The 22,739-nt window shown below is 40.3% G+C and overlaps 1 protein-coding gene across 2 annotated transcripts in view; it reads left to right on the top strand.

Moving 5' to 3' along the window:
• Positions 1-17,104, top strand: part of CDADC1 (cytidine and dCMP deaminase domain containing 1) — a 30,408-nt gene extending 13,304 nt beyond the window's left edge. For both annotated transcript variants that reach the window (XM_088842748.1, XM_055426111.2), the window contains exons 6-10: positions 3,902-3,951; positions 6,780-6,949; positions 8,738-8,927; positions 12,152-12,212; positions 16,435-17,104. In XM_088842748.1, coding sequence (XP_088698874.1) covers positions 3,902-3,951; positions 6,780-6,949; positions 8,738-8,927; positions 12,152-12,212; positions 16,435-16,508 — 545 coding nt within the window. In that variant the 3' untranslated portion in view covers positions 16,509-17,104. The remainder of the gene's footprint in view (positions 1-3,901; positions 3,952-6,779; positions 6,950-8,737; positions 8,928-12,151; positions 12,213-16,434) is intronic.
• The last annotated feature ends 5,635 nt before the right edge of the window (positions 17,105-22,739 follow it).

The raw sequence follows: 22,739 nt of genomic DNA, 5'->3' as shown, positions 1-22,739 counted from the left end.
CTCTTAGATACTAAAGTGTTGCTGCTCATACCAATATAGAGAAGTGAGTGAGACCCTTGAGCAGACAGCTCTTTCTTAGAGCAGTTTTAGGATTTCTTGTGGCCTATATTGGATGCTGCATTTATAAATCAGGATCTAATTCAGCCCTTTCTGCTTCTTGCTTTCATCATTTCCCAGTTGAATGAGCCCTCCAGTAGAGAAAGGAGACAAGGAAAGAGAGAGAACCAGAATTATTCCTCTTTTTTAACTGCTCAATATTCTATATGTATTCAATATTTAGTAAAAACTTAGAAAAATCTTTAAAAATATGAATTTCGAATAGTCAGTAGAATCAAAGTAAAGAAAATTTGGCAAATTCTTCCCGTTTCTGGTATGTTTTCAAACAGCAAGGGGAGAAAGCAAACATTTTTACTTTTTTAAGTTGTACATGAGTATGTATGTGAAGAAGGAAAATATTACTTGGGAATTTTACCTTATCATGATAAAGGGTGGTATCTATATTTCCAGTTACAGAATAGTGTTTTTACATCTTACCAGACATAACATTTTTGAAAGTAGAATGATGATCACTTTTTTAAAATGCGACTTTGAAATAGGGAAAAGAAAATGCTGGCAGGAGGAGCAGTAGAGGAATATCTGGTGAGTGGGCTATATAGTAGGAATTTTAAAACTTATCCCAAGAAGAGAAGGAGGATACAGAAAATCTTCAGAAAAAGTCCATACAGATGCACTGGTCTGCGGTACACGCTCAACAAAGACCATGGGTTGAAGTAAATTCAGTAAGATGGAGGTTTTCAAAAGGCAGCTTGTCAGGATCACCATAGAAACTTTTATTAAAAATGAAAGTTTAGTCACTCAGTTATGTCCGACACTTTGCGACCCCACAGACTGTAGCCCACCACGCTCGTCCGTCCATGGGATTTTGCAGGCAGGAGTACTGGAGTGGGTCGCCATTTCCTTCTCCAGAGGATCTTCCTGACCCAGGGGTTGAACCTTGTTCTCCCACATTGTAGGCAGATGCTTTACTATCTGAGCCACCAGGGAAGTTCTAAGTACAAATGCTCAAATTCTAACCCAGACCCACTAAACCTGGTCCCTGTGGGTGTGTCCTAGGCCTGTGAATTTTTAAAATTCTGCAAGGGATTCCAACATTCAACAGGGTTAATCATCACCTTAAAAGCATTTGATTCTACTGCAGGCACAAACTGTATGATGCCAAACAACTGTAGGGCATCTAGTCTTGTCTGTCTGGTTTAAGTGTGAGTTTTGATTTCTGTTTGTGTCCTGTTTTCCATTAGACGAGGTGTTTTCCAAAGCTGACAATTATGCCTTTGTCCTGAACCACACAGTGTGGATGGTGAAAGTAGGGTGACATAGCCAAGAAAGCTTCACTGCTTCCAATCGTAACTCAGCGGCTCTCAACTTTCAGTTGAGGCGTCTGCGGCCTCCCTTGGAAAGGGTAATTCAGGGAGTTTCCATGGGAGTCAGGAGTCTGCCTTTTGAACAAGCGTCCAGTTGTTCTGATGCAGTTGGTCTGTGGACCACACTTGGACAAACCCTGATGTGACCACAGTATTGGGAGTGAAGATAACCACACTTTTGTTCCAAAACAATAGCATAAAGAGTCCTCTGACTTTCGGTGATCAAAGGGTCTGAGGAGTTTGGTTCAGTGATTACAAGTTGACCTTTCCTTCAAGGGTATACAGAGAAAACCCTGTGAATGAGCAGATCCTGCATAGCAATGAAATATTGTTTTTTTTTTAAGAAGTTTTACATAAAAATTACAGATGTGAAAAGATTTTCGAGAAATTACCTCATCTGTCATCCAACCTTGAGTGCTGGGTAAAATCTACTCCATTGTATATGGATGAAATTTTATTCTGATTTCAAAAGACATGTAGTAAAGTATATTTTCTTGGTGAAACTAACTTAGCTAAACAGTGGAGCTTAGTTTAAAAATCACATTTTGCGGGGGCTTCCCTGGTGGCTCGGTGGAAAGAACCTACATGCCAATGCAGGAGACACGACTTCAATCCCTGATCCAGGAAGATCCACATGCCATGAGATAAATAAGCCCATATGCTATTGAAGCTGTGCTGTAGAGCCCGGGAGCTGCAGCTGCTGAGCCCATGTGCCCCAACTCCTGAAGCCGGGGCAACCTAGATGAGAACCCATGCTCTGCAACAAGAAGCCACCTCATTGAGAAGCTCTCACACAGCAACTAGAGAATAACCTCCGCTCACCACAATTTGAGAAAAGCTTGGACAGCAACGAAGACCAGCACAGCCATAAATAAAATTCTAAAAAAAAAAGAAATATTTTTAAAAAATCACATTTTTTCCCCCTCTTGACAAGATTTAGTCTGTCCTTAGACTGAAACAGAAAAGGTGGCTCCTGAACTAAAAAATAATAATATGAAGAATACTTAGTGGTAGGAAAAGTAGACTTGATATGAAGAATTTCTTTCCCCCCCCCAGCAAATAGATTTTCTTATTTCATTAAAATTACTGTTTTTTTCATTCAGCAAATGGTTATTTGAGCTTTTACCATGTGTTAGTCACTGCCCTGAACTCTCTACATAAAGTTAATATTTTTAACTTTTAAAAACTTGGGATTTGAAGAATTTCTATGAGTTTTTCATTTTTTGTTCCAGATTTATGCATGTATTAAGTACAATTTTACTTAGAGGTTTTCATTTTTAGCTTCTGCTACTTGCCTTAGAAATGAGCATAAAGCCATAATTATGTTCTTTTCTCACCATGTTATATTCGGAAGATCTTGGAAGGCACAAGACTTTGTTTATCCCCAAATCCCTTTGCTGACAGTCTCTGCCTCTAAAGTACATTCCTGCCACACTGTTCTTGGTATCATGCTCCTTTCCTTTATAGCCCAGCACACTGCCTTTGCTAGACTCTTTCTTGTTAGCACCTTCCTCCCACACCAGACCATGAGCTTCATGAGTGTAGGGACTCAGTATTCAGTAAAGGGAAGTCTTGATCACGAAATTCTTCATGTCAGAGGAAGGCAAGCAGGTTGAGTGAAGAGACCTAAATCTTAATCACTTAATTTGAATATGTAGAATTTCTGTTTGGATTTTGTATTTTCTGTTTAAGGTTAATAGTTTAAAGAAATACAGCTTTGCTTGTTGCAGAGTAATTAAATTGGTTCTGCAGGGAAATTTTAATCTAATATTTGTAACTTCTACCACTTGATTTAGAAACGCACATCATGTCACCAACTTTGCATTCTTCTGCCCACAAGGTAAACTCAGGGAAAGGACATCATTTTGTGTAAATTAAAATTCCTTTCATGTACCTTCCAGCAATATATATATATATAAATATATGTGTGTGAAGGCCCATAACGATATATGTTTATGAGTTTGAACTTTTTTCATGGCAAGAACACGTCCATGAAATGTATTTTCCTTGATGAGAGTGCAAAAAATGCTAGAAGACAGATTTGATTGCTGTGAATGGTTATTATATTACACCAAATCCATTAGTTCAGAAACTTCTATCTTACTTTCATCATCTGTTAGAAATAGGTATTTAAAAACTGACTTGGTGGAGATTCAGTAAAGTTACCCCAAAGTCTGGTTACAGCTTTGAAGTCACCCTAGCGTGGGCACTGCTCCTGCAGTAATCTCTGCACACGCATCATCTGTGACTGGGCTGGTAGTGACACTGTCTGTAATTAGTTCATACCTAGCTCCCATATTCTACGCTTGACAGTATTTATTCTCATACTTTTCCATAATTAGTGAGGTTGTCAAGGATTGCCGCTACATTTATGAAGTATATTTCAATTAATACATGTTTATTATTTTTGGAAAAACAATCTGTTTCTGAAACTAACAGATCATTGGTTTTCACTGAGTCACATGCCATGTATCTTTCAGAGGATCATAAAACAGGAGTCGGGGCAGTCATCTGGGCAGAAGGAAAATCTGTAAGTGTGACATTAATTCTTTATAATCATTTAAACTTGATTTTGTTTAACATATTTTGATCTTAAGTGCATGACATTTTGTTGACCCATGGGGATTAATATTTCTTAGTAGGGTATTTATTAAGTTCTAAAAACATTTGCGCTTTCTTTCAGCAGTTTTCTAGATAGATTCATTCATTTCGTAAACCTTCATTCAACACCTTCCACAGGACAGGGTAGACTCTGTGCCCACCAGTATCTCAGATGGTAAAGCATCTGCCTACAATGCGGGAGACCTGGGTTCAATCCCTGGGTCGGGAAGATCCCCTGGAGAAGGAAATGGCAACCCACTCCAGTATTCATGGACCGAGGATCCTGGTGGGCTACAGCCCACAGGGTCACAAAGAGTCGGACACGACTGAGCAACTTCACTTCACTTCAGAGGCCACATATTCCACGCTTCACGGCCTTACACAGTCTAGTGATGGAGACAGAGGTGAAAAAGAGACGGTCATATAACTGTAATCATAACATGACATGGTGAGAGCATAGAGGAGGCCTCTTCCTCTGCTCGGAGAAATAAGCAAAGCATTCTTGGAGGTGGTCGGGTGCTATCATTCTTAAAGAATGAGGAGGAGTTCCTCAGCCGAGCAAGTCAGTGGGACTCAGAGGGCAACACGCAGAGGTCGTGCGTAGGAATGTGGGGGAATGCAAGAGATTTGGCACATTGGAGTCCAGAGACCTGTCTAGTAGAGTAGCAAAAAATTAGGCTGCACCATGAAGAACTTTGTATACCAGGGAGAGTTTAGACTATCTTCTCGACAGTGGGCATACCCTAGCATAGCACTAACCAGCAGAAATAAAAAGCAAGCCACATATGTGATTTAAAAGTTCTTAGGAGCCACATTAAAAAAAGTAAGAAACAGGTGAATTATTTTTAGGAATATACTTAATCATCTGTCAAGAAATATTACCATTTCAGCATGTAACCAATATAAAAATATTGGTTACTATTTTTAATAAAATATTTTACATTTGAGGGGAGTATTGAGTCTTCATAATTCTGCGTGTATTTTATACTTATTTGTTGTTGTTTAGTCACTTCAGTCTTGTCAGACTCTTCTGCGACCCCATGGACTGTAGCCCCCTAGGCTCCTCTGTCCGTGAGATCTTCCAGGCAGGAATCCTGGAGTGGGTTGCCATTTCCTCCTCCAGTCATCTTTTGGCACCTCTCACTTTGCACTGACCACGTGTGCCTAATTGCTACTGTATTGGACAGTGCAATCCAAGAACGTCTTAAGTGGAAAAATGATCAGATTTGAATTTTAAAAATAAAGTAGGGCTAGACAGGAAATAGATCAAGAAAAGAGATGATGAGGACTTGAAATTATGGGGATGTGTTGAGAAGGAATGGAACTAGGAGACAGTAAATATGATGCTGGTGATACTATCACATGAGTAATTATAATATTAATATATTGAAATTTAGTGAGGTTTATGGCATTTTCCAAACTATTATGAACAGGTTTGGTTTATTAAATATTTCACTCTTAGAGTTGATAAAGCATTCATATTAACACCTAATATGCCACTGACCAGGAGAAAGAAAAATGCCACTTATGTAGGAAGTTCTATTATACACACATACACACACAACAGAGGCTCAGTAAACATAAAGATGAAAGGAAAATACATTGTTTATTTTCCAACTATATATATAATAGCACATTTTTAACCCCAAACAGAGACTGTTCAAAATATTTTTAGAATTTCTGACTTGCTAACCAGTAGCACAGCGCAGAGCATATAATAAATTAACAATAATTTATAATAATATAGAGTACCTGCTCTGTATGGACCACTATAATAGGTGTGCTTTAAGGGCCAGAAAGAAGGTATAAAACATGGTTTTTGTTCTCTGGGATCTTATAACCAATCAGGGAGGGATGTCTGAGTCAAGTGAAACAGTTTGTGAATTAAGCTAGTATTTAACTAACTGCTAGAATGAAGGACTGTCTTGATATTATATACTGGAGATGATCAGCCTGCTTGAAATTTAACTTTGACATGATCACCCTGCTGAAGGAAGATCTAGTACTGTATTTTTCCGATGGCTCAGTTTATCACAGCTGTTCATTGTTGAATCACTACGTTGTGTCCAACTCTCTGCAACCCCATGGACTATAGCACTCCAGGCTTCCCTGTCCTTCTCTGCCTCCCAGAGCTTGCTCAAACCCATGTCCATCGAGTCGGTGATGCCATCCAGCCGTCTCATCCTTTGTCGCCCCCTTCTCCTCCCGCCCTCAGTTCTCCCCAGCCTCAGGGTCTTTTCCATCGAGGCGGTGATGCCATCCAGCCGTCTTATCCTCTGTCACCCCCTTCTCCTCCCGCCCTCAGTTCTCCCCAGCCTCAGGGTCTTTTCCAGTGAGTCGACTCTGCATCAGGTGGCCGCAGTATTGGCACTTCAGCTTCAGTCCTTCCAATGAATATTCAAGATTGATTTCCTGTAGGATTGACTAGTTTGATCTCCTTGCTGTCCACGGGACTCTCGAGAGTCTTCTCCAGCACCACAATTTAAAAGCATCAGTTCTTCAGCACTCAGCCTTCTTTATGGTCCAAATCTCACGTCCGTACATGACTACTGGAAAAACGATAGCTTTGACTATACAGACCTTTGTCAGCCAAGTCTCTGCTTTTAAATATGCTGTCTAGGTTTACCATAACTTTATAGTGTATTATGGAAAAGTTAATCCGTTATACAAAGTGTGATACTAGGCTCTAAAGATACAATGTAAGATGCCTTTTAAGAATGTTGAACACAGCTTTGTTGGTTTGCTCACTTTCCATAGAGAAGTTGTGATGGGACAGGCGCCATGTACTTCATAGGATGCGGTTACAATGCTTTTCCTGTTGGATCTGAGTATGCTGACTTCCCACACATGGATGACAAACAGAAAGACAGAGAAATAAGGAAATTCAGATACATCGTACATGCGGAACAGAATGCCTTAACATTTAGGTATGAAATCCCTTTGTGTGTAATTTGTATAAAATGTAGCAAGGGTTAGTTGAAGTTAGCTTTCATTTTGCTGTAATTTATTGCCTTTTTAAAAATTCCAAGAAATATCCTTTTCAGAAGCATAGCTCCGGTCGTACTTGGTTTTTGCTACGTGACCAGAGGCCACTGTCAGGGATCCTCCAGGCCTTCAAATTTATCGAGCAAATCTTTTTTCCTTTCTTCCTTCTCTCTCCAGGATAAAACTGAAGTTTTCCTTAGGGTCTTGCATATTTCTGCATTATAAGATCGCCTTTGTTTTCTAAATTCTGAGCATGTATTTATGAATATATAGGTTTTATTATTATCCAGATTGCTTTAACATAGTTTTTGTTAGAGATTATCACTGGCATTACCTCCTTCTAATGTTCATTTCGATAATTTCCACAAATATTTCTCAGCATTTACCATTTAGTGAGTGCTCTTGGGAGATTCAGATCTGTATGAGTTATGGTTTCTGTCCTGAGGAGTTTATAGTCCAGTGTGGGATATAAGACTGTACTCAACCTAACGTGGTCAGTTGTGTAGGAAGTTCCAACACAAAGTGGATGGAAATTCAGGGGCTGCAGTAGATAGAGAGGGAGTGTGAGGGAAAACCTTTATGGAGAAACTGGCATTTGAGCTGAGCTTTAAAGCTTTGGTAGGATTGTGGCAATTGAAGATGGTTACTTGAAGGGAAACCATTCTTGCCTGAGGCATGGCAGGGGGCTGCTGCTGCTGCTGTTGCTGCTGCTGCTAAGTCACTTCAGTCGTGTCCGACTCTGTGTGACCCCATAGATGGAAGCCCACCAGGCTCCCCCTTCCCTGGGATTCTCCCGGCAAGAACACTGGAGTGGGTTGCCATTTCCTAGAAGATGGAAAATGCTTGTGTATTTCGGAACATAGATGTTCCGGTTAGGCTGGACTGCGGGCTAGCTTGGGACTGACAATGGAGGCCTTCGAGTTTAGACTTCATTTGGTAGTAGTGGACACATGGAAAGACATTGACAGAGCTGCGGTAATGATTACTTAGGTTACAGGTATATGGTTTGAACAGGCTGGATGCATAGAATTCTGCTTCCCTGGTCCAGGGGAACAGAATTAGACTCTACACTGAGGACATGGATGCGGAAGGCTGGTGGTGGGGAGCATAAGACCGAGAGCTTTGTAAACCACAGAACCCAAAAGTACAACTCCTCTATCCTCAGTCCTAAACTACCCTGGCGTGCAAAATTTCACCGCACAGGTTTTTTCCTTGAACTCTTCATTACAGATTTACCTGCTTCATTTTGTCAAATCCAAGTGTTAAATTATCCTATGTGAGGTAAAAGCAGTAAGGGAACTATAACTCAAAACAGAACTCTAACATTAATCAACTTAGTAAGCATTTCTTAAATATCTGTTAGGCACCAGAGGAGAGGTGGACCTTCTGGCTACCACGATGACTTAATGTCTCATCACACATGGTGCATTCTCAGGGAAGGCGTTAGTTCTGGCCTGTAATTCAGCTTTATAAAGAGTTTCCTACTTAGAAAGCATTATTCCCTCTGTTTTTATTTCCTTTGTAGTCTAAATACTGAAAATCTTGGCATTGACTAATTCAGCAAGAATAAAGCTTGATCATTATTGGGTATAATGTTGTAAATCTGTTTCCAAAATGGCTCAATTTTAACTTTTAAAGATTTTTCTAAAACATAACTTACCCTTTCAGAGACTACCTTCCTGATTTTTTCATATATATATATATATATATATATATATATACTTTTGTAGGTGTCAAGAAATAAAACCAGAAGAAAGAAGTATGATTTTTGTGACCAAGTGCCCTTGTGATGAATGTGTACCTTTAATTAAAGGTGCAGGCATAAAACAAATCTATGCAGGGGATGTAGATGTTGGGAAAAAGAAGGCAGACATCTCTTACATGAGATTTGGGGAACTTGAAGGTGTCAGCAAATTTACAGTAAGTAGATACACATTTTTTTCAAATATACTTTGTATTATGTTGATAGCTGTTGTTTAGTCACTAAGTCATGTCCGACTGTTTTGTGACCCCATGGGCTGTAGCCCACCAGGCTCCTCTGTCCATGGGATTTTCCAGGCAAGAATACTGGAGTAGGTTGTCATTTCCCCCTCCAGGGAATCTTCTCGACCAAGGGATCGAACCCATGTCTCCTGCATTGGCTGGCGAACTCTTTACCACGGAGCCACCTGGGAAGCCCATGTTGTTAAGTTACTCTGCTGCATATTTTAATGATTCTTGCCCTTTTAAAGAGTTTCAACAAAATATTATCATTGAGTTTATTTTTATGTGCAAGCACTTGCCTAGTCACAAATGTTCAGCTTCAGTTCAGTTCAGTTCAGTCTCTCAGTTGTGTCTGACTCTTTGCGACCCCATGAATCACAGCACGCCAGGCCTCCCTGTCCATCACCAACTCCCGGAGTTCACTCAAACTCATGTCCATTGAGTCGGTGATGCCATCCAGCCATCTCATTCTCTGTCGTCCCCGTCTCCTCCCACCCCCAATTCTTCCTAGCATCAGACTCTTTTCCAGTGAGTCAACTCGACGCATGAGGTGGCCAAAGTATTGGAGTTTCATCAGTCCTTCCAGTGAACACCCAGGATTGATCTCCTTTAGAATGGACTGGTTGGATCTCCTTGCAGACCAAGGGACTCTCAAGAGTCTTCTCCAGCACCATAGTTCAAAAGCATCAATTCTTCAGCAATCAGCTTTCTTCACAGTCCAACTCTCACATCCATACATGACCACGGGAAAAACCATAGCCTTGACTAGACGGACCTTTGTTGGCAAAGTAATGTCTCTGCTTTTTAATATACTATCTAGGTTGGTCATAACTTTCCTTCCAAGGAGTAAGCGTCTTTTAACTTCATGGCTGCAATCAGCATCCGCAGTGATTTTGGAGCCCCAAAAAATAAAGTCTGACACTGTTTCCACTGTTTTCCCATCTATTTCCCATGAAGTGATGGGACCAGATGCTATGATCTTTGTTTTCTGAATGTTGAGCTTCAAGCCAACCTTTTCACTCTCCTCTTTCACTTTCATCAAGAGGCTTTTGAGTTCCTCTTCACTTTCTGCCATAAGGGTGGTGTCATCTGCATATCTGAGGTTATTGATATTTCTCCCAGCAATCTTGATTCCAGCTTGTGCTTCTTCCAGCCCAGCGTTCCTCATGATGTACTCTGCATATAAGCTAAATAAGTAGGGTGACAATATACAACCTCGATGTACTCCTTTTCCTATTTGGAACCAGTCTGTTGTTCCATGTACAGTTCTGACTGTTGCTTCCTGACCAGACAGATTTCTCAAGAGACAGGTCTGGTGGTCTGGTATTCCCATCTCTTTCAGAATTTTCCAGTTTATTGTGATCCACACAGTCAAAGGCTTTGGTATAGTCAATGAAGCAGAAATAGATGTTTTTCTGGAACTCTCTTGCTTTCTCCATGGTCCAGCAGATGTTGGCAATTTGATCTCTGGTGCCTCTGCCTTTTCTAAAACCTGCTTGAACATCTGGGAGTTCATGGTTCATTAGTTGGTTCTATAGTGCCATCTGGTGGCTAACAAAAGAAAGTCCCTGACCCACCTCTTCCCGCACACTTTTAATTCAGTAGTTCAGTTCAGTCGCTCAGTCATGTACGACTCTGCGATGCCGTGGACTGTAGCACGCCAGGCCTCTCTGTCCATCACCAACTCCCAGAGTTTACTCAAACTCATGTCCAGTGAGTCAGTGATGCCATGCAACCATCTCATCCTCTGTCATCCCCTTCTCCTCCCGCCTTCAGTCTTTCCCAGCATCAGGGTCTTTTCAAATGGGTCAGTTCTTCTCATCAGGTGGCCAAAGTATTGGAGTTTCAGCTTCAGCATCAGTCCTTCTAATGAATATTCAGGATTGATCTCCTTTAGGATGGACTGGTTGGATCTCCTTGCAGTCCAAGGGACTCTCAAGAGGCTTCTCCAACACCACAGTTCAAAAGCATCAATTCTTTGGCACTCAGCTTTCTTTATAGTCCAGCTCTCACATCCGTACATGACTACTGAAAAAACCATAGCCTTGTCCAGATGGACCTTTGTTGGCAAAGTAATGTCTCTGCTTTTTAATATGCTGTCTAGATTGATCATAACTTTTCTTCCAAGGAGTAAGCATCTTTTAATTTCATGGCTGCAGTCACCATCTACAGTGATTTTGGAGCCTCCCAAAATAAAGTCAGCCACTGTTTCCCCATCTACTTGCCATGAAGTGTTGGGACCAGATGCCATGATCTTAGTTTTCTGAATGTTGAGCTTTAAGCCAACTTAAATTCAGTAGTAGATAGAGATGAATATATTTTAAAGTTTAAGATTACACAAAAGAAGGGAACACACACACATACACATGCATTTCTCATGAGAAAAATCAGGAAAAAATTAGAAGCAATTAGTATTTGATATTTCCAAAGAACTGCTGAGGTGGTAATTGTTTTGTGGAAAACTCAGAACTTTAATTCCTCATGTTTTTTTTTAACTACCCTGGTTTCTAAAAACCTTTCTTTTTCTAGAAATAATCTCAAGCATGCAGAAAAGTTACAAAAACACTTCGAAGAATTTTTTTCCAGAACACTTAAGAATTAAGTTGTTGCCATGATGCTAAGTCACTCTTAAATACTTTCTTGTGTATTTCTTCAAATAGTAGGTTATCCTACGTAACCACAATACAACCACAAAACTCAGGAAATTTCACTGATATGTTGCTACCATTTAATCTAGAGTTCAGTCAGGGTTTACCAGTTGTCCCGATAAAGTTCTTTATAGCAAAAGGATCCTGTTCAGAATCATGTGTTGCTTTTTAATGATATTCTGGCACTGAATATAACTTTTATATGCTATAGTTTGCAGTAAGTACAAAAGGCATATAATAGTATTGTTTATAGATTTCAACTTGACTTTTCTGTTTGAGTCCAGGGTGCCTGGAACATATAAAGCACCTAAAAAATACTTACTAAACCATATATATAAGATTCTCTAAGAATACTGATCCTGAATCCAGCAGTCATATCATTCAGGGCTTGGTTGGTATGACACACTAACTTTTCCTACTGTTTTAAGCTGTTTTGATATTTGAAAGCATAATACTGAAATGCTATTAAAACCTTCTTAAACATATACATAAAATGTTTGTGTCCTTTTATAGTGGCAACTGAATCCATCAAGAACTGGTGTTCTTGAGCAAAATGAGCCTGAAAGCAGAGAGAGTAAGTATCTGCAAGTCCTTTATTGGGGTTGACTTTATTGCTAAGAAAAGAAAAATAGTGACTTATAATGATCAGATGTTGGAAATGGCTGTGGTTGGAGGTGGAGCAGATTCTTTTTGCAGATTAGATTTTTGCCATTCAGCTTGTGCACAAACACTTGTGTATCGACTGTATGCTGCATGTCATGGGAAGTGTGATTAATGACTAGTCCTACGGACTCTGCAGTTTAATACAGATAATCATGCACAAATTGAATTTATAAATTAAATTTATATGAGACTATAGGCAACAGTGCTCTTCTATACCAAAACAAAAGCCTCTTGGGCAGTTAGAAAGGAAAAATACATATAATTAATACAGATGGATCTAGGGCCAAATTATGAGGCTATGTAGATTCTTGTTAGAGTAAAGCCACATTAGCTCAGATTGGTCAGAGAACGGAAATATCCTGGTTATTTTAATAATCTAATTAAGAGTCATCACAGATACCATGAATGAATTATTGGTCTTTAGAGTTTTACTGTTTATATATTAACTCATATTTTTAGTGTAGTATAGCCTTTAGGAGGCCTTACAGTTCCTCATGCGTATTATTTTGAGTATGAATTATTACTGTACAATATTATTTTAAAATAGTAGTTATCTCTGTGGATTCAAGGTAAGTAGAAGTTCAATATAATAAGTAAAATTTTCTTGATAATAACAATGATTTGATTACTCTGAAAAATCAGTAAATATGAAAGTCTTTATGAAAATAATGTCTATGTGAATATCCTGATTTTCTGTGTTCTAACTTAGCTTTATTTTATTCAAGTAGTGAAATTTTAATTTGCAGTCTGGAAAAAAAGTACATATCCATTCCATCTTTCTTTTTAAAAATTTATCAGGGGGGATAAAAGTGGTTAAAGATAAAAGGAAAGGAAAAAATATGGATCTGATTAAAGAATATGTATTCAATCATAGTGTTCAAGGGGGGTGAGTTAATAATTCCCTGTTGTTAGGGAGAAGACACAAAAAAGCATTAAACATAAAAAATGAATTCATTTATCTGTGTTAAAATAAAGAACATCTGTTTGTCAAAAGATAGCATTAAAAAAGTACAAAGGCAAGCCATTAAAGAGGAGATTTTTGCCACTTATAATCAAGAGTCTTGCAGCCAGGATTCCCTGTCCCTAGATCACTAAGGAAGGGGAGACGTGCTGTCGGGGGATGTCCTGAGATGGGAAGGAGGGGTAGTGATGGTGAGGGGATGAGAGCAATGCTTTCATTTTGCTGGCAATGCTTTATTTCTTGACCTGGGTGATGGTTAAATATGTTTGCTTTGTGACTGTCCACTGAACTGCAGGTTTATGTTTTGTATGTATTTTTTAACAAATATATATTTCTTAAAAAAATTTGTTAATATGTATTTTTATATCAGTAAATAATATCTTTATCTCTTTTTCAATTTTATAAGAGCTTGATTGAGGTATAATCTATATACCATAAATTTGCCCTTTTAAAGTACAGAATTGAGTGGGTTTTGGTAGATTGAGTTGTGTAACCATCACCACAGCCTAATTTCAGAATTTTCCATCAGCTCAAAAAGAATCCTCTTACCCATTTATTAGTCATCCCTGTTTCCTCCTACCTCCAGCCCCAGGCTGCCACGAATCTACTTTGGTTATTTGGATTCATATATTCTGGCCATTGATAGATCGTTCCTCTTTTCTCATATATACGTTCACTGCTGTAAATTTCTCTCTAGCATTTCTTCCACTGAATGCTACAAATTTTGATAAGTTGTGTTTTATTCAAAATATTTTAAAATTTATCTTGAGTTTTTTGGGTGTTTTTTTTAAACTCATTTGTTATTTAGCAATATTATTTAACTTCCACATATATTTTGGGATTTTCCAGTTATGTTTCTATTAGTCATTTCTACTTTAATTATATTGTGGTCTGAGAGCAGACATTGTATGATTTCTATTCTTTTAAATTGATTAGGGTGTGTTTTATGGCCCAGAATGTGGTCTCTCTTGGTGAACATTCCATGTGAGGTTAAGAATAATGTGTATTCTGCTATTGTTGGATGAAGTAGTCCATGGTTGTCAATTATATACAGTTGATTAATGGTTGAGTTCATTTGAGAATAGGTAAAAGATAGTTACAGGCATTTCACAACAGAAAAAACACATCTAATAAACACATGAAAAAATGCTCAAGCTCATTAGCAGTCATGGAAATGCAAATTAAAATCACTGCAACAGTGTTTACACCCCTATTGCTGTACCTACTAGAGTTGCAAAATTAAAGTTTGCCGACACCAAGTGCTAGTGAGGAGGTGGATCGTTAGAAACTTTTGTATATTGCTGGTTGGACCGAAAATGTATACAGCCACTTTGGGAAAGCAGTTTAATGTTATCTTTGTAAAACTGAAGATGTGTATATTCCATGACCCAGCAATTTGACCTCTAAGCATATGCCCTAGGAAAATTCTTACATGTTTCATAGAAAAGACAGAGATAAATAATTCATTGCAACATTGCTCTTAAAAGCAAAAACTGGAAATAGCACAAAAATTTATCTCTGGAAATTAAAATATCACAGTGGAATATTATAAAGCAGTGAAAGTAAAATGAATTACATCTACATTCTTAAACATGGATGGATCTTAGAAATATAATGCTGAATGAAAAAATCAAGTTTCAGAAGACTAAATACATTATAATGCAACTTCTATGTAAAGTTCAACAAGAAGGCAAATACTGTATTGGTTAGTATATGTGGCAAAGCTATTTTTTACATGTGGCAAAGCTATTTTTAAGAAGCAATGGAATGATAAACGATTCAGCATGGTGGTTACCTCTGAATAAGGGTGACAGGGGGGTGGGATTAGACTGGGGGGCACCTGAGAGGTGGTAACATTCTAGTTTTGGGGTTTGGGTAGTAGGTTCTTGAGCAAACTGGGAAAGTGGAGGACAGAGGAGCCTGGGGTGAAAGAGTCAGACATGGCTTAGTGACTGAACAACAAAGTAGTTCTTGAGTGTTAACTTATTATTAGGCTTTAGGACTCCCATCTGTATCACACACAGTCTTCTTCTATTTTTTAATGTTTCCAGTATTACATAATAGAAAGCGTTCCAGACCTATTCTCCCTGCACCCTGACCCAGGTGTCCTTAAGACTAGGAAGAGCAAGGTGAGCACAGAGGCTTGGAGTGGGGGCAGATCCCTGGAAAGACAGAAGGGAGCAGGATAGAAGGAGACTTTCAGAGGTGGGGGGTACACTCACCATCTTAAGTGTGGTGGTGGTTTCTCAGATGTGTGCTTTTGCTGAAACCCATCACATTGTGCACTTTACACACGCACAGTGAGTGTCCCAGGAAAGCCAGGGAAATCAGGTCATGGGGCGAGGTGGAAGCCAGGCCCGTCTCCCACCTGACCAAGCTGATGAGTCTGCTTGCCTTCCGGTGGGGGGGTGTGTCCCCTCACACCTCGCTGCCCCACAGACTACTCCCTTCTCTCCCTGGACAACAGATGGGTCATTTTGTCTCCTCCAGCCTAATAGTAATAACTTTTTCCCCCCCAAAATTTTGTGAATTGTTGTCTATACACTGTTGATGAACCCAGTTTGTAAAAGGTCAGATACATTGTGTCACCTGTGAATGACTTATCTAGTTCAGTTCAGTTGCTCAGTCTTGTCCGACTCTCTGTGACCCCATGAACCACAGCACGCCAGGCCTCCCTGTCCATCACCAACTCCCGGAGTTCACCCAAACTCATGTCCACAGAGTTGATGATGCCATCCAGCCATCTCATTCTCTGTCGTCCCCTTCTCCTCCCGCCCTCAACCTTTCCCAGCATCAGAGTCTTTTCCAGTGAGGCAACTCATCGCATGAGGTGGCCAAAGTATTGCAGTTTCAGCTTTAGCATCAGTCCTTCCAATGAACACCCAGGATTGATCTCCTCTAGAATGGACTGGTTGGATTTCCTTGCAGTACAAGGGACTCTCAAGAGTCTTCTCCAACACCACAGTTCAAAAGCATCAATTCTTCGGCGATCAGCTTTTCTTTAACAGTTGAGAATTTTAAAGATAAAATCAGTATGCCCTTTTTCATTTTTATTTTTTAAATATTCCTCTTTAGCTTAAGCATTATTTTGACCTTACAGCCTCTGACTTTAACAAATGCTCATTTCTTTGAAGTGACATTTTCCTGACATTAAGTTATTCTTTACCATCAGATGGCGTGTTGGGATCCATCCCCCTGGATGAAGAACCTCACCAGAACAAGAAGCTGCGTCTTGCAAACCACTAAGAAGTCTTGTCTGAACAAGGGGTGAAGGCCTCAAGAATTTTTATTGCACTTTTAAAATCCAGCCTTGTTAACTCAGAAAATAAGAATGGATTTTGTAAATAGTTGAAAAAAAATTTTAAAGGAAGCTAATTTATTATTAGCATACGAAAGATACTAAGGAGAATATTTTTATTTAGATTTATTTGTATGTTTTCCAGAGTATAGTGGTGTGTTCTTTTCTTACACTGAAGGAGGTGTCAAATCATTTCATGAGACCAGTTCAGTCGGCTACAGGGATTGATTTCTCCTGGTCTTAGCTTTAGGGGATCCAGTCTGAAAGGGGCTGGTTCATTGGAGGTCACATCTCAGCAAAGAAGTACACACCTTTTCAGAAATATTAATCCCTTTGGATTATGAAGGTGATAATTATTAATGTACTCCAGGGAAATAAACAGCAACCTGACCATTTTTAAGTCAATGTGTGACTCACCAAAAGGCCCCATTTATACCCAAAGCTTTCTGGTAATCAGAATTTACTTGATTGGCATGGAGTCATAAAAATGAATTTGGTGGACCTGCTCTCCATTATAAAAGTATGTTTCTAACAAGGTTATTCATTTTTTTCCAGTCTTTCAGTGTGTAAAAATGATCACTTGTTGGACTCTGGTGTTACATCACTGATTCTGGGTAGCAATAGGAAGATGGCATTATTCTCAGACAATATTATTCTCTGATCTCACTGACTCTTGAAACCACTAACAAGAGAAGAAATATTTCAGTCTGGAATTCCATTCACAAATGCTGCCTGTTATCCCCTCCATATAATTAGCAGAGAGTGTTTCAGGGCTTTGAATGGAAGGCCTTATAAAAACATTTGCAAACCTTAAGAATACTGAAAGTCTTGGCAGTGAACATGATGGCCAGTTCAGTTATTTTCCAAATTGCTCTTCATGAGTCCTCTCATTTTTTATTTGTTGAGGAAACTTTCAGAAAATTAGCCCAAAGATGAAGGCACAGGCTTTGTATTTTCCTGAAGTTAGGGAGGAAGCCACATGGCTGGTGGCCTGCAAGCAGGCCTGGGGTGTGACATGCTCTGTGCGGGGAGTCAGCTTCACCTCTGCTGTTGCCCACTTTCTTCCCAGGGCATCTCGTATCCTCACAGGGCCTCCTACCAGTCTCAGGAGTGTGCACAGGACAGCCCACACGTGGACCGGTGCCCCTGTTTGGACAGCAGCCCGCTTAGCCTGTGTTGTGTAAATTTTTTTTTTTAAACTCTGAATCTAGTACCTGCAACAGTGTCTGGCACGTAACAGGCATTCAGTAAATAACTGTTGGACACTGGCTAGACCCTGGAGATGAGACATGTAATAAGTGCTCCCTGACCTCAAGAAGCTTGCAGTCTAGTGACAGATGTTAAAGTGTAAAGTCACGTATTACTAATAGTGCTTCTCAGAGTGGGGTCCCTGGACCAACAGCGTTAGCCTCATCTGGGGACCTGTTAGAAGTGCACATTGTTAAGCCCTAACCCAGACCTGGTGAATCAAACTCTGGGGCTGGGGCCAGCATTCCCTCAAGGTGACTCTGAGGACCTTCAAGGTTGAGAACTGCCCTGTGGATGTCACTGAAGGAACAGTGCTGGAAGGAACACACAAGAAGGCAGGCAGACACTCGGGTGAGTCGCGGAAGAAGGGCCCGTAGAAGTGGAGGCCGCGTGGAAGTGGAGGCCCTGAAGGGGCTGCAGAGAGTGGCAGGCGAACAGTGCGGGTGAGATGAACATCTGAGGAAGTAATGGAGATGGGTGGTCACCCCGGGAAGTAGGAAAGGGAAGCGACTGGGAACTCACGCAAAGATTGCTAACCTGTACCAGGAGCCCCCGGGGCAGCAACAGTACTGCCTAAAACCTAGGCACCCACAGTCAAGCGGGCTCACCCCGCAGGCTGAGAAATCGGAACTTGCCCTTAAAAGTACATCACCATTAATTTCAAAGTTTGGGAAGATGATAGTAAATGCATAATTAGAAAAAGAGCTCTGCATTTGTTTACTGCATTTGTTGGACAGCAGCTGTGCCAACTGGAGGTGGGATGAGCACAGGCCCGGCTCAGCCCTCGGCTGTCAGATGGGGTGCATGAGGTTTTACCTGTATTGGATCACTGCCAACGCTTTTTCTTTTATTCGGCTTTTCCATGGGTTTCTCTTCCTCAGTTACTTAATGAGTTTGAGAATATACCTTCTCATAAATCTTCTTCAGTTTATGCATGAACAGTTGAGCTTTCATATCTACCACAGCAATCTGCTTTTAACCCACTTTAGAGCTGTGTTTTGAAGTTCTGGTATTGCCAAGAGTGGCCGCTTAGCATTGAGCTGTGGCCGTTACCACTGCTTCTTAAGGTAAAGGAACAGTTAGAACCTTCATTTCATGTGTCATATTAAGGGTTTTTCTGCGATCATTTAAAACTGTTACATATTTTTTACATATAAGAAAAGTGAAAAGCCCTATTAATCAGTACCAATTGAAAACAAGGCCTGTTTAAAATGGAATACCCTTTAGAAATGCGTCCATAAAATGTGTTTACCCTATTCAACTACTGCACTTAGATTTCAAAGGAACTTAGATCTCATCTATTTAGAATACCCCTCTGCAGAACTGGAAACACGAGTGTCCAGAAGGTGAATGATTTCTTAAAGTCTAGCTCAGGATGTCACAAGGGCCTCAATCAGTATCAACTTTGGTTTTTTCTCTCTTTACGTTTTCAGTTTTGTTTTTAATGGCAGTGCTCATTTGTCCTGTACCTGTTGACGTATTAGCTGATTTTAACACGTATGTGACAGTAATAAAAGACTCTATAGTTGTAAATTAAGTCATTTTTTAAGTAAAACTACACCTACACATTTTAAATGAGCGAAACAGGTCTATAAAACTTTCTTTGAAACAGCGAGACCCACTCTGCCTTCTGTAGCACCCCTCCCCAGAGGCCACCAGGCTCAAGGATTTTAGCTGCTTTACTTTGTCTCCAAATCACACGTTCCTTACTAGTGTTTCAGTTTTAGGCATTTTCTTTTGAATTTCCATCATGGAAGGCCTTGCTTTTACCTCCCTCTCCTCAGCACACACTTCCATGTCTCCATCCTCCCAACATTCTTTCAGCTTGGTCATCAGTATTCATTGTTTGGTATTATGACTGTAAGTGCTGCTCACAGCTTTATCACGTTGTGTACTGTGATGACTTTCTGTATAAAATATTTTCTCACGTTTCAAATTTGTCTTTTCTGCGCAGGGCTGCAGGGACCTTGATTCTGTATATTTTATTGCTAACCTGTAACCAAACCCTCGGAGAAGGCAATGGCAAGCCACTCCAGTACTATTGCCTAGAAAATCCCGTGGATGGAGGAGCCTGGTAGGCTGCAGTCCGTGGGGTCGCTAAGGGTCGGACACGACTGAGCGACTTCACTTTCACTTTGCACTTTCCACTTTGACACATTGGAGAAGGAAATGGCAACCCACTCCAGTGTTCTTGCCTGGAGAATCCCAGGGACGGGGGAGCCTGGTTGGGCTTCCGTCTGTGGGGTCACACAGAGTCGGACACGACTGAAGTGACTTAGCAGCAGCAGCAGCAGCAACCAAACCCTTCTCCCAGCTGTGTAACCTTCTCTCGGTATTCAGGCACATCGGGTGTCTTAAAAAGCTTTTCTTATTGAAGAAGTGCCTCCCAGAGCCTCTGACCACCTCCAGCCTGGGCTGATCAGTCAGTGGACCTTCTGCACTGCTGTCTTCCCGGGTTCTCCCTCCGCAGCGCTCCTGGGGTGGCAGAGGGCGGGGACAGAGACATCCTCCACCTTCTTGAACTGGAACCCCCAGAATCCAGACTTTCTTAGTTGGGCGGGCATATCTTTCAGAAGGTCCCTGAGAAAAGGTACATGGTGGTGACATGACTGTCAGAATAGACTGTTGCTGGGGAACAGTTTCAATACTGGGTATCTGTGACTTTCTTTATTCTGCCCTCAATTTAGATAGTTTGTTGGGTGTAGAATTCTAGATTGGGAATAACCACCGCCCCGCCCCGCCCCCCGCCTCAATTCTGAAGGCCTTGTTTCATGATCCTGGTTACACTACTGGAATGAGTTTCAGGGTTTGGGCTGTCGATCTGACTCACAGATTCAACGAGGGCTGCTGGGCAACATCTTTCAGGACAGTAGAGAGTGGAGCACAGCTTCATGCACCGCAGCACGTTCCCAGGCAGAGCATCTGACTGTCATCACTGAGTCCTCTGTTCTGTCTGTCCTGAGCTTATGTTTAAAACAAAGAAAGCCAAAACTTCACTCTCATTTTATGATTTCAGGGGCATTAACAGAGGTAAATTAATATGTTTGTTCACTTCTCCATTTTCATATTTTCTGTAATGTTTTGACTTTAAGCATGAAATTCCTTTCCTGTAGTCATTTTAAAAAATTAATGTATTTAGTGTAAATGGCCTCAGTTGCTTCAGTTGTGTCTGACTCTTTGTGACCCTATGGACTGTAGCCCACCAGGCTCCTCTGTCCATGGGATTCTTCAAGTTCCTCTCTCCATGGGAATGGGTTGCCATGCCCTCGTCCAGGGGACCTTCCCAACCTAGGGATCAAACCCATGTCTCGAACCAATGTCTCCTGCATCGCAGGCAGATTCTTTACCGCTGAACCACCAGAGAAGCCCATTTAGTACAAATAGCCACCCCCTAATATTATGTATCTTTCCCCTGGGGATAAGCCCCAAAGATACTGTGTCAGAGGAGTATGTGTCCTTCTGCTGAGGGCTATTTTTTAGATGATGAAGGTGAGGAAGGAATACCTGAAAAATACAGATTTTCTAAAACACAGTCTTTGGGAATAAAGCATTAAAAATCTATTCAACACCACTATAGCATTTGGGTGTCTTTTCTATTTGTTATTTCTGATTGTATATTTTAAAAGACTTGAAAATAGAAAACACCTGACCAGGCTAACCATGTATTTTAGTTCATATTAAACATCTGCTGGAATTGGTCCACTAGGTGGCTTCAGGCTCAAGCTTACTTGCACAGTATATATCTGATTTAATACCTCAAATATACAAAGAACTCATAAAAGTCAATAGAACAAAGCACCCAGTTTAAAAAAATGAGCAGGGGATCTGAAGAGACAAATTTTCCAAAGAAAATATACAGATGATCAACAGACACATGAAAAGATGCTCAGCACCACCCATCAGAGAAATGCAAGTCAAAATCACAAGAAGATCCCATCTCACAGCTGTCAGAATATTCTGTCATTAAAAACAATAACAGATGACAACACAGAAAAGGTAGCCATTGTTCACTCTTGGTGGGAAGGAAATCGGTACAGTCCCTGTGGAAAAAATTGGAAAAAAAAGTATGGCTATTTCTCAAAAATAGATCTACCATGTATTTTAGGAATTCCAATTCTGGTTATTTAGCTGAAAAAATCAAAACAATTATCGGAAAATATATATGCACCACTACAGTCACGGCAGCATTATTTACAATAGCCAACCCAAGAGCCCATTAATGGATAAAGAAGATTATACATACATACATATGCACAACAGGATATTACTCAGCCGTAGAAAAGGATGAAATCTTGCTAGTTGAGACAATGTGAATAGACCTAGAGGGTACTATGCTAAGTGAAAATAAGACTTAGAAAAACAATTATTGTATGACTTCAATTATTGGTGTAATCTAAAAAAGCAAATGAACAGATTTGTAAATACAGAGGAAAAAGTAGGTAGTCACCAGGCACGGGAGTGGGAGGAGGGAAGAAACAGGTGAGGGAGATCAGGAGGTACAGACCTGCAAACAAATAAACAGTCTTGGGTATGAGATTTGAGAAATGTAGTTAATAGTTATGTAATACTTAACTGTGTATGATGACATACACAGACTTACTGTGTTGATCATTTTGAAATGTCCAGAAATATCTAACTGCTATGTTGGGCAACCAGAACGACCAGTGTCGTAGGTCAATTAGAGTTCAACAGACGAACTCAGAGTAAAAGAGATATGTGGTTACCAGACGCAGTGTACTCCAGGTTACAGGCAACTTTGGCCTTGGAGTACAGAATGAAGCAGGGAAAAGGCTAACAGAATTTTGCCAGGAGAACGCACTGGTCACAGCAAACACCCTCTTCCAACAACACAAGAGAAGACTGTACACAAGGACATCACCCGATGGTCAATACCAAAGTCAGATATATTCTTTGCAGCCAAAGATGGAGAA

Source organism: Moschus berezovskii, chromosome 13 (assembly GCF_049115385.1).
Source record: "Moschus berezovskii isolate FMDL1 chromosome 13, NW_MosBer_1.0, whole genome shotgun sequence".
In the NCBI taxonomy this organism is placed as follows: domain Eukaryota; kingdom Metazoa; phylum Chordata; class Mammalia; order Artiodactyla; family Moschidae; genus Moschus; species Moschus berezovskii.
Note: the sequence above shows the minus strand (reverse complement) of the source record. Positions and strands in the feature narration are given on the sequence as shown.